Source organism: Grammomys surdaster, unplaced genomic scaffold (genome assembly GCF_004785775.1).
Source record: "Grammomys surdaster isolate TR1022 unplaced genomic scaffold, NIH_TR_1.0 150, whole genome shotgun sequence".
NCBI lineage: Eukaryota > Metazoa > Chordata > Mammalia > Rodentia > Muridae > Grammomys > Grammomys surdaster.
In genome coordinates this window covers 18,083,695-18,100,028 of record NW_021604608.1, presented here as the reverse complement: position 1 = coordinate 18,100,028, position 16,334 = coordinate 18,083,695, and the positions used below count along the sequence as shown (strand labels likewise).

General features: G+C 44.7%; 1 protein-coding gene across 1 annotated transcript in view; it reads right to left on the bottom strand.

The window, feature by feature from the left end:
• The window catches only part of Pgm2 (phosphoglucomutase 2), a 30,318-nt gene extending 16,124 nt beyond the window's left edge, over positions 1–14,194 (bottom strand). Inside the window, exons 1-10 of the mRNA XM_028765235.1 lie at positions 14,054–14,194; positions 9,748–9,915; positions 7,648–7,754; positions 5,604–5,688; positions 5,093–5,176; positions 4,788–4,981; positions 2,243–2,432; positions 1,430–1,527; positions 373–553; positions 56–149 (exon numbers count right to left, since the gene is read on the bottom strand). Of these exons, the coding sequence (XP_028621068.1) occupies positions 56–149; positions 373–553; positions 1,430–1,527; positions 2,243–2,432; positions 4,788–4,981; positions 5,093–5,176; positions 5,604–5,688; positions 7,648–7,754; positions 9,748–9,915; positions 14,054–14,158 (1,306 nt within the window). The 5' untranslated portion in view covers positions 14,159–14,194. The remainder of the gene's footprint in view (positions 1–55; positions 150–372; positions 554–1,429; positions 1,528–2,242; positions 2,433–4,787; positions 4,982–5,092; positions 5,177–5,603; positions 5,689–7,647; positions 7,755–9,747; positions 9,916–14,053) is intronic.
• Positions 14,195–16,334: the final 2,140 nt, after the last annotated feature.

The following is a 16,334-nucleotide window of genomic DNA, read 5'->3' as shown; positions in this document are numbered from 1 at the left end:
ACACACACACACACACACACACACACACAGAGTGAACCTCATTATTCCTTCTTACCAATAGCTTCTTCAAATGCAAATAGGACTGTTTTCCCCTGGTCTACTAGCTGTTTGGCTCTGTTTCCCATCCACTTGAAGCCGGTTAATGTTTCCTAAACAGATAACACAAAAGAGAAAAAAAATGCTTTGAGCCAGGCAGTGGTGGCGCACGCCTTTAATCCCAGCACTTGGGAGGCAGAGGCAGGCGGATTTCTGAGTTCGAGGCCAGCCTGGTCTACAGAGTGAGTTCCAGGACAGCCAGGACTACACAGAGAAACCCTGTCTCGAAAAACAAAAACAAAAAAAACAACAACAAAAAGCCTACAAATACCTTACCTCAAAATGAAAGCCCTCTTTCAAGGCTATGGCCCGTAAGATTTTGGAGGAAACGGTGCTGGACAACATGTATGTATCTTTGAGGTTACTTTGATCTTGGTTCTTTTCTTTCCAGGAAGTGAAGAGCCACCATCCCAGTAGGGCTCCCAGCTCATTGCCTGAGAACACTCTCCACTCGCCACTGCAAGGAAACATGCCCTGTGCTTCAGCAACCTTTAGGAAGGCACACAAGTCCCAGAGCTAGGCAAAAGAAGCTCGGCGTACTTCTATAAAACTTTAAATAATTGAACTGAGCTGGGCATGCTGGCACTCACCTTTAATGCCAGCACTTGGGAGGCAGAGACTGGTGGATCTCTGTGAGTTCGAGGCCAGCCTGGTCTACAAAGCAAGTTCCAGGATAGCCAGGACTGTACCAGAGAAACCCTGTCTCAAAAAACTAAAAAAACATAACCAACTAACTAACTAAATAAATAAGAAAGAAAGAATTAACTGGGCTGAAGTAGACCTACAACATTCACAAATATCTGATATATTTGATATATATTTAATATATATTTGATATATAGTTTGAATCTGTACCAGGCACTCTTATTATCCTTTGCATAGACCTCATACTTGTCTTAAGCATGATGTCACTTGCCTGTCTGTTTCTCCTAAATTCAACACTGCCTTGAAGGTCTGGTGCTTTATTAAATCCACTGGCAGACACTGAACTAAAACACCAGCATCATGCAAAGGACTTCGCCTTATCGGGTATGGAGACCTACATGTACTAAGTTCAATTATAAAGTGAGAGTGTCACAAAATGAGTCATTTCCAATACTAGCACACACTGGATTGCTTTGCTCTGTATTACACAACTCAAGGATGTGTTCCCCTGCCCTTAGGATCAGCACATTGTCCTGTGAGAGAAATCCACCAGAGGTCTTATTGCAAAAACAAATATAATTAAACAGAAAACTTCCCTTTCAGACTCACCCTCCCCAGAAATACAGGATTGCTATAGATGGCCATTTGTATATTTTTTCATGACACCGATTAACAAAGCTAATCTCACCCGTCTTGTTTCTCAGCTACAGCAAGTCTGTCGGCGTCTGGGTCATTGGCTAAGACAATTTTGGCCTTGATCTTGTCAGCCAACGCAAAAGATAAAGTCTGAAAATAAGTTCAGAAAATAAAAGATTACTTAGGGAAAACATGGCGCACACTGTAGTCTTTAAGATTTGCATATTCTTATGAGCTAAACAGGCTTTTCCCCAAATTGGGGCCACAGAGATTTTGTTGTTGTTGTGTTTGTTTGTTTTCTGCTTTTTTTTTTTCCTCCTTCCTGGAGCTGGGTTTGCTTAGCCAGATAGTATTTCATCTTTCTACATTGTAAGTCAGATGCTGAGAGTTCCAGGAACCACACAGCGCTGTGGCAGCCTTGTGGCTAGACTGGTATTTTTAGGCACTGTGTATATTTGGCCACACAAACCAGACCAAACCAACTCCCACAGTATCATTAATAACTAAAGTTTCCTAAAATTGTATGTGAGCCACACTGTCAATAACACTCTTTAACAAGAGAGTATAAAATTAAAAATATGAAAAAACCTCCCCATTCTATTATCAATACTTCTTGGCAATAGAGAAACCATCTACACAAATATTTAATTTAGAGCATGATGTAGATTTTAGCTCTCATAACCTCACGAAAGATGTCAAGTCTGAAAGCTCCTTTAGGAAATTAATGACCCTCCAATATACATATTTACAGAACTATAATTCATTTTTCCCCACCACAACAAAATCCCATAAAAACACAATGTACTTGAGAGCAACGGCTCAGAGTTTCAAAGACAGAGTCCATTACGTAATAAAAGTAGGTTACCAAGACACCTTTACCCTCCTCAGGATTCGGGTATTTGACCGTTGGGAACTCGGGATCCGGATCTTTCTGTTGGGGAACAGCTTCAGGAGGAGCAAGGTCAAAAGCCTTGAATGCCAACTGCACAAACTCATGACCCACACCATGGACAGACGTGTGCACGAACTTCACCTTGCTCTCCCTGTTCACAGTCCTGGAATAAGACAAAACGGAAAACAACAAAGAACACAATAAAGACTCTCTAAAGGGGAGGATTTAGAAAATACCACGCACTGGGGACTTAATGCTGTAAGAGAGATGCTTCAGTATGTGTGGCTGGTACAGTGCTGAGCCTTTCAGAGACCTAAGCTACACCTTCCATACAGGACCAATGACTTGAAAGATTCATCATCACCAAATGCAAACAGAAAAGTTCAAAAAGGAGAATTTTTTTCTTATAATCTTGGTATAAAGTCTTTTAAAGTATGAATAAAACCAAGAAACCAAGAATTAAAAACTGCCGGGCGGTGGTGGCACACCCCTGTAATCCCAGCACTTGGGAGGCAGAGGCAGGCGGATTTCTGAGTTTGAGGCCAGCCTGATCTACAGAGTGAGTTCCAGGACAGCCAGGGCTACACAGAGAAATCCTGTCTCAAAAAGCCAAAAAATAATTAAAAGACAACTAAATATTAACACAATTGTTTAAAAGTTTCCATTTTAAAAAAAAATGTCAAAAGTAACAACAGGGGGAGAGTAGGCACATGAAAGAAACAAGACTGCCTTTTTTCTAAGTAAATAAAAAAGTTTGCTAAATTGGACAGACAAGCAAATACACAGAAAAGACGAATATAGATCAAATAAACATGAAAAAAAGTTTTTCATAATTAAGGGTACAAATTTGTCTTAGGGTTTTACTGCTGTGAACAGACACCACAACCAAGGCAAGTCTTACAAGGGAAAACTTCTTTTTTTTTCTTGGTTTTTCGAGACAGGGTTTCTCTGTGTAGTCCTAGCTGTCCTGGGAACTCACTTTGTAGACCAGGCTGGCCTAGAACTCAGAAATCCACCTGCCTCTGCCTCCCAAGTGCTAGGATTAAAGGTGTGCGCCACCACTGCCCAGCCAAAGGAAAACATTTAATTGGGGCTGGCTTACAGGTTCAGAGGTTCAGTCCATTATCATCAAGGTGAGATCATGGCAGCATCTAGGCAGGCATGATGCAGGAGGAGCTGAGAGTTCTACATCTTCATCTGAAGCCTGCTGATGGAAGATTGACTTCCAGGCAGCTAGGGTGAGGGTCTCAAAGCCCACACCCACAGTGACACACCTACTCCAACAAGGCCACACCTACTCCAACAAAGCCACACCTTCTAATAGTGCCACTCCCTGGGCTGAGCATATATACAAACCATCACAAAATGAAAGTGAGATTTTATGCTTTTCTAACAAACTGGGGACGGGGGGAGATGATAAACCTGGTAATGTGGAGCACAAGGTAGAACGTGGGGTCCTATGCTGTACCACAGGCTGCAGGTGGGGGTCCCAACCACTCTAACGTTCTCGAAGGGCAGCTCGCTGATCATCCCCAACCTTGGAAATGTATGTGCTATATTATACAAGAGGGCTATTTTACACACACAAGTAACTGTTGCTTCCCATGCTACTTGCCTGATAAAAAAACAAACAAGTACCCTGTCAGCTCTCGGTGTTTGTGAAACTGAATGAGAGTCCTGAGGGGAAAGCTGACAGAAAATGATAACCTCAGATTTCTTTCATAGAGAAAAAAATCCAGTGACCCGGAAACTCAGATCTCTATTCTATGGCCCAGGGAGACTCTAAGCCAGTGTGGTTTCTCCCTTAGATGGGATCGGAGTCTCTACTCTGAGCTGTTAGTAGCCCAGGCTATCTAACAAACACAGCACTGAACAACCAGAGACTGAATTTCTGTTTCAGAGAGGCAATAAGCAGTAGCGGAACATAAACCCTCCCGCTCAGTACCTGTCGGTTACTACCAAGTTCGCCCCAGGCTCAACAAGCAGGCACCATAGTACTGTATGACCACACTTGGGTACTGGGGATAAGAACTCAAGTCCTCACACTTATGTAACAAGTGCTCTTGCCTACTGAACCATCTTCCCAGCCCTGAAAGTATGTTTTAAATACACATATATACATATAGCTGTATCCATACAAGCATATGTATAGACACAGCTACAAACATACATGTATATGTTTACAACTCTTCAAACTGTAGCCCACCTTGGGTTGGCCACCTGCTTTTGTAAATAAAGCCACCTCAGTGTGGCTTCCCTGACTGGTCACTTGTGCTGCTTGTACACTAGAATAGCACATCTGAGGGATGAAGTCAGGCTGTATGTAGCCAGCAAAGCCATGAGGATCTGTTACAGGTTCCTTTAAGAAAAAATGGCCAGCTCTGCTGCTGTCTGGTACACATGCAGCTACAGTGTATGCACCAGGTAGAGGGGATCAAGTTGGGATCAAATCAAAAACCCAACATTGATAGAATTCGGCTGAATCACATTAGCTGAAGTGAAGCCACAATCCAGTTACCTGTGAAAACAGTATTTTTTAAGGTCTTCAAAGTAGTCATTACTGATGGACGTGCTGGGGTTGTGAAGAAGGGAACTACTGTCAATCAAAGACACGTCCCAAGCCTGAGGCCAGGGCTCTAGATTTTCCTCAATGGCTTGAGAAATGCCTCGATCGTGTGGAGAAATGATCTGAGCTCCGTTGTCCCAGTAGACCTAGAGAAGCCAGGAATGCATTTAGCAGGTTCAGGATGCAGAACACAGGGGTGGGGTTCCACTGTGTGAGGACAGAGCGTGTGTGGGGGTTGGGAGGGTTAGGGGAGGTACCTTATAGCCATTGTCCTGCTTTGGATTGTGGGAGGCAGTGATCATGATTCCGGCACAGAGTTTCAGCTGTGACACTGTGTAAGGCTAAACAGAGCAGGAGACGGTTCTTAAGAAAGATTAGACGGAATGGAAATGCCTACTGTGTGTTGTTTGGAGCCATCCATCCCCCTGTATCACCCTAATATCATAATACGCCATTCAGCATCTCGTGTCCCATCCAAGCTCGACGCAGCATCTCCCTCATCTGTGGTTTTGCCCTGTTCTGTTTCAGTGACTCGTGGTCCAGGAAAATGAGTGTCTTAACTCTTTAAGCAGTGCCCACATTCATAACTTCATGATAGGATACTCCTGCAACCCTTCCATTTTATTATTAGTTACTGTTGTTAGTCTTTTATATCCTTAACCCATAAATTAAGCGATCATTGGCATGAACTGTAGGCTACAAACTACTTGACCATTTATATTGTCTGTAGCCCTCCGACAAGTACTTAGAAAGGAAACGGTTACTTACTACAAAGGGGGTTGGGGTTATATCAGAGAAGAGGTACACAGGGACCCCCTGGGTGATAAATGCAGTCGCAGCCAGCCGGGCAAACCTAGAAATGCAGAAACAGGGACAAAAAGTCAGGGTCGTAGCTTCCCGCAGCAGTGAGAAACAGTGACCGAGCATGCCGGGGTGGAACCCAGGGCTTCATGCGTTCGAGGCAAACCCTCCACGAACAGAGTTGCAGCCCTGGCCCCTTCCAACACGCCCGCATTCGGTAGTGAGAGAAAGAGGAAGAATACCAAAGCTGAGACAGTCGGGGTCCCTTCCTCCTCTCTTTTGTTTAGGATAAAGGCCTGAGGTCACCTTGCCACATGTCCAAGGCCACAGAGCACATAAGCCAGGCCTGCCTTAAAGTCTCTCAACTCTGTCCATCTGTGCCTACGTCAGTGGTTACCATTTGGATTCATCTGTCCTTTTCAAGGACTTTGACGTGGAGGCATGGTCAGTTGTCATGCTTGGGGGAGGGGTTGTGCTACTGGCAACTAATGGGTAAATTACTACTATTAAACACCTTACAATGCATAGGACAGTCCCTCATAACAAAGAATGGTCCAGATGCTGTGACATCATGTGTCACTATGCAGAGGCTTAGGAGCCCTGATTTACACTGTTACAATTCAGTACACACCTCATATGGACTTTGACTAGGCTTTGTTTTATTTAGACATAAGATATACCATTATGTGTGTGTGTACACAGCAGAGGCAGGAACCACAAACCCAAAAAGAACTGAAATGCCAGTCACTTCAAGCAAATGCCATGGCTCTAGGAGTAGAGCAAGAGCTGTCCTTTAACCAACAGTGTTAACATATCTGAAAAACACAGTCATATCAGCTAACGTGACAGGTCTAAACCAGGGTTTACAGTATATGGGAACCAAGCCTGGTGGTAAGCGCCTGTGATCCCACACTCTAAGAGACTGAGAGAAGAGAATCATGACTTCAGTACAGGTATGGGCTCTAGTGAGAGCCTGTCTCAGAATTGAAAAGATAAAGGCTTTACACAAGCCATGTGCCTTTTTATATAGGTGACTCGTGCAGGGGAGGGTATTTTAGGAAAGGTCCCTGGTGGATACTGACGGCCAATTTTAAATGTTTTCTACATTGTTTGGGGGATTGAAATGGTAAATACTGGATCAGCATTCAGAAAAACTGCTGCTGTTACAGAGGTCACTATCTTCAGCATCATGTGACCAGAGCTAAATGGGAGTCCTGTGGGTCTGGGACTGTCACAAAGCTGCACCCCAAGAAAGGTGTCTGTCAGGAAAGGAAGAGGCAATGACTATAAATAGCAGTGAAGAATTATATGGCGGCAAGTGAGAATCAGGCTTAGATAATTTTCCCCATTATTTCTGTATGGTTTTTTTTGAGACAAAGTCTCTCTATGTCCCTGGCTGCCTTGGAACTTGCTATGTAGTCCAGGCTGCCCTTGAACTCAAGAAGTCCTCCTGATCTGTTTCCTGAGTGCTGGGATTAGAGGTCCAGGCTAACCTGTCTTTTGTTTGGGGGTGGGCAGAGTTCAACTCAGGGTTTCTCTGTGTAGCCCTGGCTGTCCTGGAACTTGCTTTGTAGACCAGGCTGACCTCAAACTCACTGAGATCTGCCTGCCTCTGCTTCTGCAGTGCTGGGACTGCCTGGCCCTAACCCATTACTTTTAACAGTTAAGTAATTATGGGTTTAAAGTCAAGTAATTTAAAAAAAAATCAAGGTACTGGAGAGATGGGTCAGTGGTTAAGAATATGTACTACTCTTACATAGGCTTGCAACTGCCTATAACTCCAGCTAGACAGGATACAATGCCTCTGCCCTCTGGGGGCACCTGCACCCATAGGCAAATATCCACATGCACACACACATAACATAATTTAAAAAATGGATTTTAAAAAGTCAGATTATTGAAATGACTCAAAATAAAAGTATAGAAGAAATTATGAAAAAAAATCCTTTTCTGAAAATTGTCTCCAGGTCCCATCCCAAAGCCCCACCCCTACCCCCCCAAACCTAAATACCTTCTGCTGCTGCCTCCACTGGCAGGGTGAGCTCTCGCATCAAAACTGATTACCACGCCTCTCTGCTTCAGGTCACTGAACTGCTTTTCCAGGTACCTACAAAATCCCTGAAAGAAGCCCAGGGCATAAAAACCCCATATTTCATACATATAAGAATCAGCCCCAAATTATATTTTCCCCATTTTCACAGGACAACATCTTTCACATGGGGTGGCTACCAGTGATTATGCAGGTTGAACAGTCAGATGGAAACAGTCTACTCTCAGTCAGATGCTGTGCTGAATTTAATAACTCCAGGTCCAGACTAACTTGTCCAGAATCTCCATCTTATGACAGGAACAGAGAGAAAAGAAAGGGCTTACTCCGTTTCAGACCTGAGTCACAGACCATGGCTTGTTCCCAGATCTGGTTATAGGTGGTTCAGTGTAGGGTGTAAGATACATATGCCTCTGGGGCCAGAAAAAGGATTTGAACTCTACTGGACCACCATTGAGGAAGAGACAAAGTTTCTCTATCTTTTGTCTAGCTTCCATGTATATATATATAGTAACACCAATAATACATACCATGTAGGGTTTTTATAAGGCTTAAATGAGCTATAAACAGGTAAGGTGGGGTCAGTTAGTAGCAAGCTTGTATTGTAAGCCTGAGGTCCTGTATTTGATACCCAGAAGCCAACTTAAAAAGAAAAGTTAGGTGTGGTGGCACAAGCTTGTAATCCCAGGCCTGGGGAGACAGAGCCAGCTCCTAGATCCATGGGGCTCCCTAGCCAGCCAGCCTAGCCTATTTGGTGAGTTCTAGGCCAGTAAGAGACTCTGTCTCAAAAGAAAACATGAAAAACAGCACCGAGGTTATCTTCTGGTCTCCAGATGTGCACAGGCCATTACTTGAATCATCATTTCCTTCAAAGACCTTATTCCTTGCTTCCAGCCTAGAGTCAGCAGGCACTTCTGACACTTCTCTCTGCTCTGTGACATCAGTTAGAGAAAGCCAATACATTTTATACAGTTTTGACAATTAACCGATGAAAATCTGTTTGGTTTGTTGCTTTGGATACTATTTACCAGAAATCTAAAGGAGGCTGGAATTAGTTCCTTTATAGGTTAAAATGTGCTATACAAATCAAACTTGTGCATTTTGGGGCTCTCACTACCTGCTCTAAGATGATGGACCATCCCATCCCTGTATATCAGGGGTCAAACAGCATCACATCGATCTCAGACACAAGAGAGCAGTGGACTTAGAATCCAAATAATCCAGACACTGGACATTATCAGAGAGTTCTGGTTGGCTGGGCAATAGCGATGTGACCTATTCCTTACTGCACTCTGACTAAAGGAAATCTTAATGAAGTATACCTATTGTTTTTGGTAGAGGGATACGTCTTAGTCATGTTAGCAATGTTACATCAATTTAGAATGTTTCTTTTCCCTTGGCAAACACATAGCATCCAGCATACTTTCCGAAAGTGGTAACAAAATAAGAACGTATGTATTGATTTTGTGGGTTGCCAAGAAGGAATTCAGATGTCTGACTCTTCATAGCTTACAGTGGTGACACTATACCTGACTCTCCAGATCAACCTTTATGCTGTGACCTCAATGAGTCAGGGAACAAAAAGCATATAGCCCGAGTCCAGATTCTCATATTCCTAAGTTTTTTAGAAACTTTTGGATCCTGTTGAGAATGAAGACCTGAGAACAGCTGAGAGAAAGGACACTATTCCACAGGGATGAAGGAAGTTTTCAGAATTAAAATGATGCTATAAACAAACCAAAAACTTGCATGGCTTCAAAATAAAAGCTTAAAAAAAATATATGGGTTTGGGACAAAACTAATAAAACTATCTTTTAAAAATTACTTTTTAATTATACCCATGTGTATGTTTCATTTGTTGCATGGCTGGTTGGCTGGATAAAAAGCTAATGAATTTTAAATAAGGACTGCACGAGCCTCATTTTTGTAGATTAAATGGTGGGCACTTTCTCTATTTGCTCAGATCCAAAGACATATCCATAACTAAAACAAATTAAGTCTATCAGATTCCCAGGACTCAGGGAGATATACCAGGAGTAACCAGCAACGACAAACTCATGGTACCTGTGTGGTCTGGATGATGGTCAGGTCATTCATTCGAGAAATCCCTGCTCCCATAGGAGCTCGAAGGCCAGCTGTTCCAAACTCCATCCGGGCCCCAAAGCATTTCTGTAGTTCTTCTTTATTATCTTCAGCAATGAGCTGTTTCACTGACTCTGAAGTTAAAGGATTCTGAAAGATAGACATGAATGCACCAGGCACAGCTTGGTTAAGAGGAAGACAGAAAATCTGCAAGGTAGACCACACCCTCAACACACACACACACACACACACACACACACACACACACACGCCTAAGCTCTATGAAAAACCTGTATAAATGCAGGCCTTTACATTTTCTGGTGTTTTTGAAATCTGAGCTAAGGAATTTGATGGGAAGTTGTATTCTCTTGCCTACTGAGGGAATAGTTTTAGAGAAAATGATCAAGATGCTGTTTTAGAATATCTAACATGCTCAGGGAGATCTCAGATCATTCACTTACCAACCCTGTGTGCTTGTGCAGGCTATAAAGTTTCTAGAGTACTTAGTTTCACCATCTGTAAAAGGGGAACCAGCTAGAACCTCTCTCGTATATTTTTCAAGGTTTTAAATTACTTTGTCTTTGTCTGGCACTGAGTTGTGATGTTCATCTCCTTCCCTGAGGTCCTCAAACTTTCCCAGGGTGGTAGGTCAGTCAGTATAATTAAGACCTTACTTTTGGGCTGGAGAGATGGCTCAGTGGTTAAGCGCACTGACTGCTCTTCCAGAGGTTCTGAGTTCTGTTGCCAGCACACGGTGGCTCACAACTATCTGTAATGGGATCCAAAGCCCTCTTCTGGTGCTGTCTGAAGACAGCTACTGTCATACACATAAAATAAATAAATAAAATCTTTTTTTTTAAAAAAATTGATTTAGAAAAATTAAAAAGACCTTACTTCTGTAGTGCTTTATAATTTTTACAAAGTGTTTCCTTTGTATCCAGTCATGTTTCAACGATTCTAAGTCAGGTCAATAATAGCTGTTGGGTTTGGTTGTATTTTACACTACAGAAATTGTATGGTTTGCTTAAACTGCATGACAAACATTAGCCTAGTGCCTTTCCTATTACATTAATTGTAAACAGATAAGAGCATGAATCATTTAAGTACATTTTACGTTGCCTTGTTTTCTTTGCGTAACGACTGCAGGAGATGTGAAGACTGAAGAGAGAGTGGTGATTACCTAACTCCACATGGACTTTTACATTAAGAGTTGAGGGAAGGCTGGAGTGAAGAACTTCTAATCATTCGATAAAATGAACACTGGGCAAGATAAGGCCCTATAATTAAACTTTGAAATGTGGTCGCAATAAAACTTTGGCTTCCTGGAATCAAGCCTATGGTTCCAGATTATTCCAGTTTCAACAGGAACCGGGACCAACCTTTTGATTAAAAACTCTAGATTCCAATCACAGAGAACCATCTTACCCATTAAACTGTCCGGTGCCCCCAAGGCAAGGCTCAGAGCTGTCATACAAAAGGAGCTCAGCAAACAGCTGCTGAGTGGCAGAGACAACACAGACTTCCTGGCCAAGCCCAGTATCCAGGGCTTCTCTGAGGCCTACTGTGGATTTCAAAAGTCTTAATTGGCCTTGGATCGCTAGAAAAGACTCAGCAGCCTGAGAGAACAAAGCAAAGAGATAAAGAAAAGTCAAGAAGGGAGAAGCAGAGATAAGGGTCAGACCTGGGGGTGATAGAAACTGACAGGAAAGAGAGGCACAGGGGAGGGGACACAGTAGCCGTGCAGGGAGCACGACCAGGGTTCTTGCCAGCATGGGTGGCTCAGGAACCTCATTGCTTTTAGCTGGTGGGAGCTTCCGTGAAGAATGAATGGGTCCTTCCCAGAGAGGCACCCATCTCCAATTAAAGTAACTGATAGTAAAGTCAGCTCCACCAGTTAGGTGCTTGCTATGAAAGTTTTCAGCCCCAAGCTCACATCCCCAGCATGCACTAACAAGCCTAGCCAAGCAGAGGTCATCTGTAAATCTAATGCTGGAGGTAGTCAGTGTACGCGTAGACTGGGCTGGTCAGTCAGTGTAGCCAATCGGCTCCACGTTCAATGAGAGACCTTCGTCTTAAAAAATCAAGTGGAGAGTATGCTTAGCCTAGGGAGTGGCACTATTAGGAGGTGTGGCCTTGTTGGAGGAAGTGTGTCACTGTGGGGGTGGGCTTTGAGAGACCTTCCTCCTGTTGCCTGGAAGACAAGCTTCTGTTTGCCTTTCGGCACAAGATGTAGAACTCTCAGCTCCTTCTCCAGCACCATGCCTGCCTGGATGCTGTCATGCTTCCCGCTATGATGATTATGGACTGAACCTCTGAACCTGTAAGCCAGCCCCAATTAGATGTTGTCCTTATAAGAGTTGCCTTGGTCATGGTGTCTGTTCACAGCAGTGAAACCCTACCTAAGGCAGAGTGACCGAGAACATACTAGATGTCAGCTTCTGGCCTCTGCACAAATATGCACACAGGTGCCCACACATCTACACACTAGCACATGGACACAGATACAACCCATACACCACACAGACCCACTGATTGGGAAATTAACATTGAAACATCTCCAAAGGAGAAAATGACACTTTCCCTCCACCTCTACTCATGGAGGTACTGTTCCAAGACAGAGTCCAGGTTCTGTAGTAACTACATTTTCTGTGACGTACCCTCTGAGGACTAACAGATCCCAGGCTCTGATGGAATCAAGGTGACCCTCATTTGATAGATCCATCCCATGTCAGGATTATGAGGAGGTGACAAATGGTGGGAAATGGGTGCAAGTTGGAGGATCGAGGTTACTGAGACTTGTCACAGGACGATATATTTCCGAAATGGCTTCTTCCTGTATTCCCCCTTTCTCTGCTTCCTAGCCACTATGGCCTGAGCGGGTCTGCTATACCTTCATGGTTTCCACCATGAAGGATAAAACCATCTCAGAGTCTGAGCAAAGTAGTTCTTTCCAGGCTCCTTCAGTCTGTGTCAGACACTTAGTCAAGTGGGACAATAGCCTGACTAACACACACAGTACTTCTTAACTCAGACTTTAAGATAGCTACACAATGTAAGTTACTAAGTTATCAGAAATGGAAACAGTTTCCTTCCCTTAAATATCCTGGAATGCTTTAACTTCCCAGAAGAAAACAAAACAAAAATTCCCACGAGGAGCTGGCACTGCCATCGTGGAAACAGGATGGCCTGACTTTTCATTTTCTAGGTGTGAGTGGGGAGCAGCCTCTGGAGAGCCTTGCAGCCTCTATCCAGTCAACACATGTTTCAGGTACTTACTATGTGTAGTACAGATTATAGTACTGTAGACCTCAGAAGGCAGCAGAGACACACAGCACCAGCTACATAATTTTCAGGGGCCAGCGCATAATTAAAACGAAAGACTCAGTGTTTAACAACAGAGAATCCCAAGGTAGTGCTTTAAAATACAGCGTGGGCCCTTCCCTAAGCGCCGGTTCAGTGGATCTGCAAGGGTCTCATCTCCTGAAGTCAGCCCCGGACACCGGACACCGGACACCGACAGACTTTAAACAAACAAACCCCTAAGGGGGTGCTGGTTTGTCTCTTCCAATCCCAGGAAGAGCCAGGAATGAAAGGACTGGGCTGTCTAGAGCAAGTATTGGAGTTAAGTAAGTTGCACTTGGGAGAAAACCTGCTAAGCTCACACAGGAATAACAGTAAGAGAAACAAAGTCAGCAGATCACAGGCAAGAGGAACATTGTGGGGAAGCAACGGGACGCGCGAAAGCACAGGTCAGAGAGAACTAGGAGAGGGCAAAGGAAGTGATGTCCGGAGCTGGGCGCCTGACTGCGTCAGCCATAAGACAGTTACAGGGGAAAGACGCAGCTGGGGCCAAAGCGTACCCTGTCACCTTCCCAGGGAAGTGAATGTCCTCTGGAAAACTCCCGGTCAGGCTGGTCCATCAGGGGCACATGTTCGTAACTACGCAATCAGGAAAGGTGGTCTGGACTGTGGAGAAGTTCAGGTCCCGGGAAAGGCGGGACAGAGCGGATTCTGAATGGATGAGGATGCTCAGCCCATCACAGAACCTCAAAAACCTTCTCATGCGTGGACTACCACGGACCCCAGTCCCGCTACGTTCATCCCTCCCCACCTCGATCCTCTACCCGGTCTAGCAGTCGGGCGAGCCACACAGCTGTCTCCAGTCCCACAACAGCTTATGCCGAGCAGGCTCCGTGTGGTGGGGCAGGGAAGGAAGGAAGCTGGGCCCGGCTCCCTGACGGACAAGCCTCGGCGCCCGGAAACCGGGGAGCCGGGGATCGGCCCTTACCCGGTCCCAGCGCAGCCACTGCGCGGTCTCCTGGTCCAGTCTCGCGTCCATGCCCAAGCCACTGCCTTCCGGAGCCGGCGTCTGTGTCGGTGTGGCCGCCGCCATCCCGCAGCAGTCACAACCAGGCGGAGGAAGCCGGGTCACCCTCCAGGCGGGGCGGGGAGAGGGCGGGGACAGCGGCGTAGTCAGAAGGCCAGAGGGAAGAGGACGTGCAGCAGCCCCGCCCGGTTCTAGACTTGTCTTCAGCGGGTATGCCTCCCGGAGGGCCAGGCAATTGGGGAATGCTTGGCGGCTAGGAGAGCTGAAGGACCGCCTTGCTCTAGTCTCCTAGGCCATACTCAGGGTCCTCCCCAATCATCATGTGTGCGTTTAAGGCCCGTCACGTCTGGGATGCTAGTCTGACTGCGCTTGGAAGCAGAGCACATTGGTGCAGGCCAATAGCAGTAAAGCAGAGGCAGGCAGGTCTCCACGAGTTAGAGGCATAGTTCTACAGAGTGAATTCCAGACCATCTAGGGGTACCTAGTGAGATCCTGTCTCAAAGTGTAAATTAAATTAGAGAATAGCAGAGGGAAAAAAAAATCTTGAAAAAGAGCCAAGTGGGGAATAAATCAAATAGACCAGCAAACCAGAAATGAGATAACACTTGCAAAGACAGTTTATGTCAGAAGAGCACCCGGAAGGACGAGTTGTAACTTCAAGGCGCCGGGTCAACTGGATTTTCACACTGGAAAATGTAAGAAGAATGTCGACTCATCCGCCTGAGGTCATTACACACGAACGAGAATTCCAGGTCAGCAGGGCGATGTGCACACCTGGCTGGGCACCAGGAAGCACAAGCCAGACTGTTTCTGAGCTGCACAGGATGCCTGATGCCTCTCGCACTCCTGCAGTCCCGACCATTGGGGAAACTGTTGTGAGTGAGTTCCAGGTCACAGTGGGTTACAGTGTGAGACCTTGTCTCAAAAAACAAACAAACAAGCACACAAACAAACAAATCCTAAAAAGAAACAAAAAGCCGGGCGGTGGTGGCACACGCCTTTAATCCCAGCACTTGGGAGGCAGAGGCAGGCAGATTTCTGAGTTCGAGGCTAGCCTGGTCTACAGAGTGAGTTCCAAGACAGCCAGGGCTACACAGAGAAACCCTGTCTCGAAAAACCAAACCAAAAAAAAAAAAACAAAAACAAAAAAACAAAAAAAAAACCCAAAAAACAAAAACTAAGGCGTTTAAGAACACTGGCTGTTTTTCCGGAGCACCTAGGTTTGATTATCAGTACTCCAGTTCCAGGGAATCCTTCATCCTTTTCAGACCTCCATTGCCACATATATCTATGGTACACAGACATATATACAGGCAAAATACGCAAACATTAAAAAAAAAACTTTTAAAAAGTTTCTAGCAGCTTTAGTCACAAAAAGCTCCAATCAGACACATCCAGATCACCAACAATAGAATGGATAAATATATAGTGGTATATTCATACTAAATCATATAAATAAATGACGGTAGCTCAGCTATGAGTTACACAGCCCAAATGAGAATGAAGAACTGTACGCAATCTCATGGATGCCGCTCATAGCCATCTCATAGAGTGAAAGAATTCAGTGGGTCTGTCAGAATAAGAAAAGCACAAGGAAAGAAAACAAATCCGTGTTTTCTAGAGCTGGATATGGGGGTTCACTCCAAAGGTCACTGGGGACTAAGGAGAAGGGACAATTCTATATATTAACTGAGTTTGTGGTTGCCTGGATCCAGGTGCTCATCAAAGCTTAGAACCATACTTACCAGCTATAAGTTGTATCTCAATTTTGAAATTTTTAAAAACTACATTTATCTATGGTGAGAGAGAGAGAGAGACAGAGACAGAGACAGACACAGAGAGAGGAGACACACAGACACACAGACACAGAGAGAGAGAGAGAGAGACAGAGAGAGAGAGACAGACAGACAGACAGACACACACACACACAGAGAGAGAGAGAGAGAGACAGAGAGAGAGAGAGAGAGAGAGAGAGAGAGAGAGAGAGAGAGAGAGAGAGAGTATGATATACATATGGAAATACAAGGATAACTTTAGGGAGATAGTTCTCTTCTTCCACCATATGGGTCTTGGGGATTGGGGACTGAATTCAGGTTGTCGTTGTCAAGCTTGGTGACAAGTACCTTCTGTTGCAGGATATTTAATCACACTCTGAACTCTGAGATTATGTTGTTTACTGGAGAAATCCGTTTCTAGTTGTGGTGTGACTCACACACCTTTACACCTTTAATCTCTCTGGCTG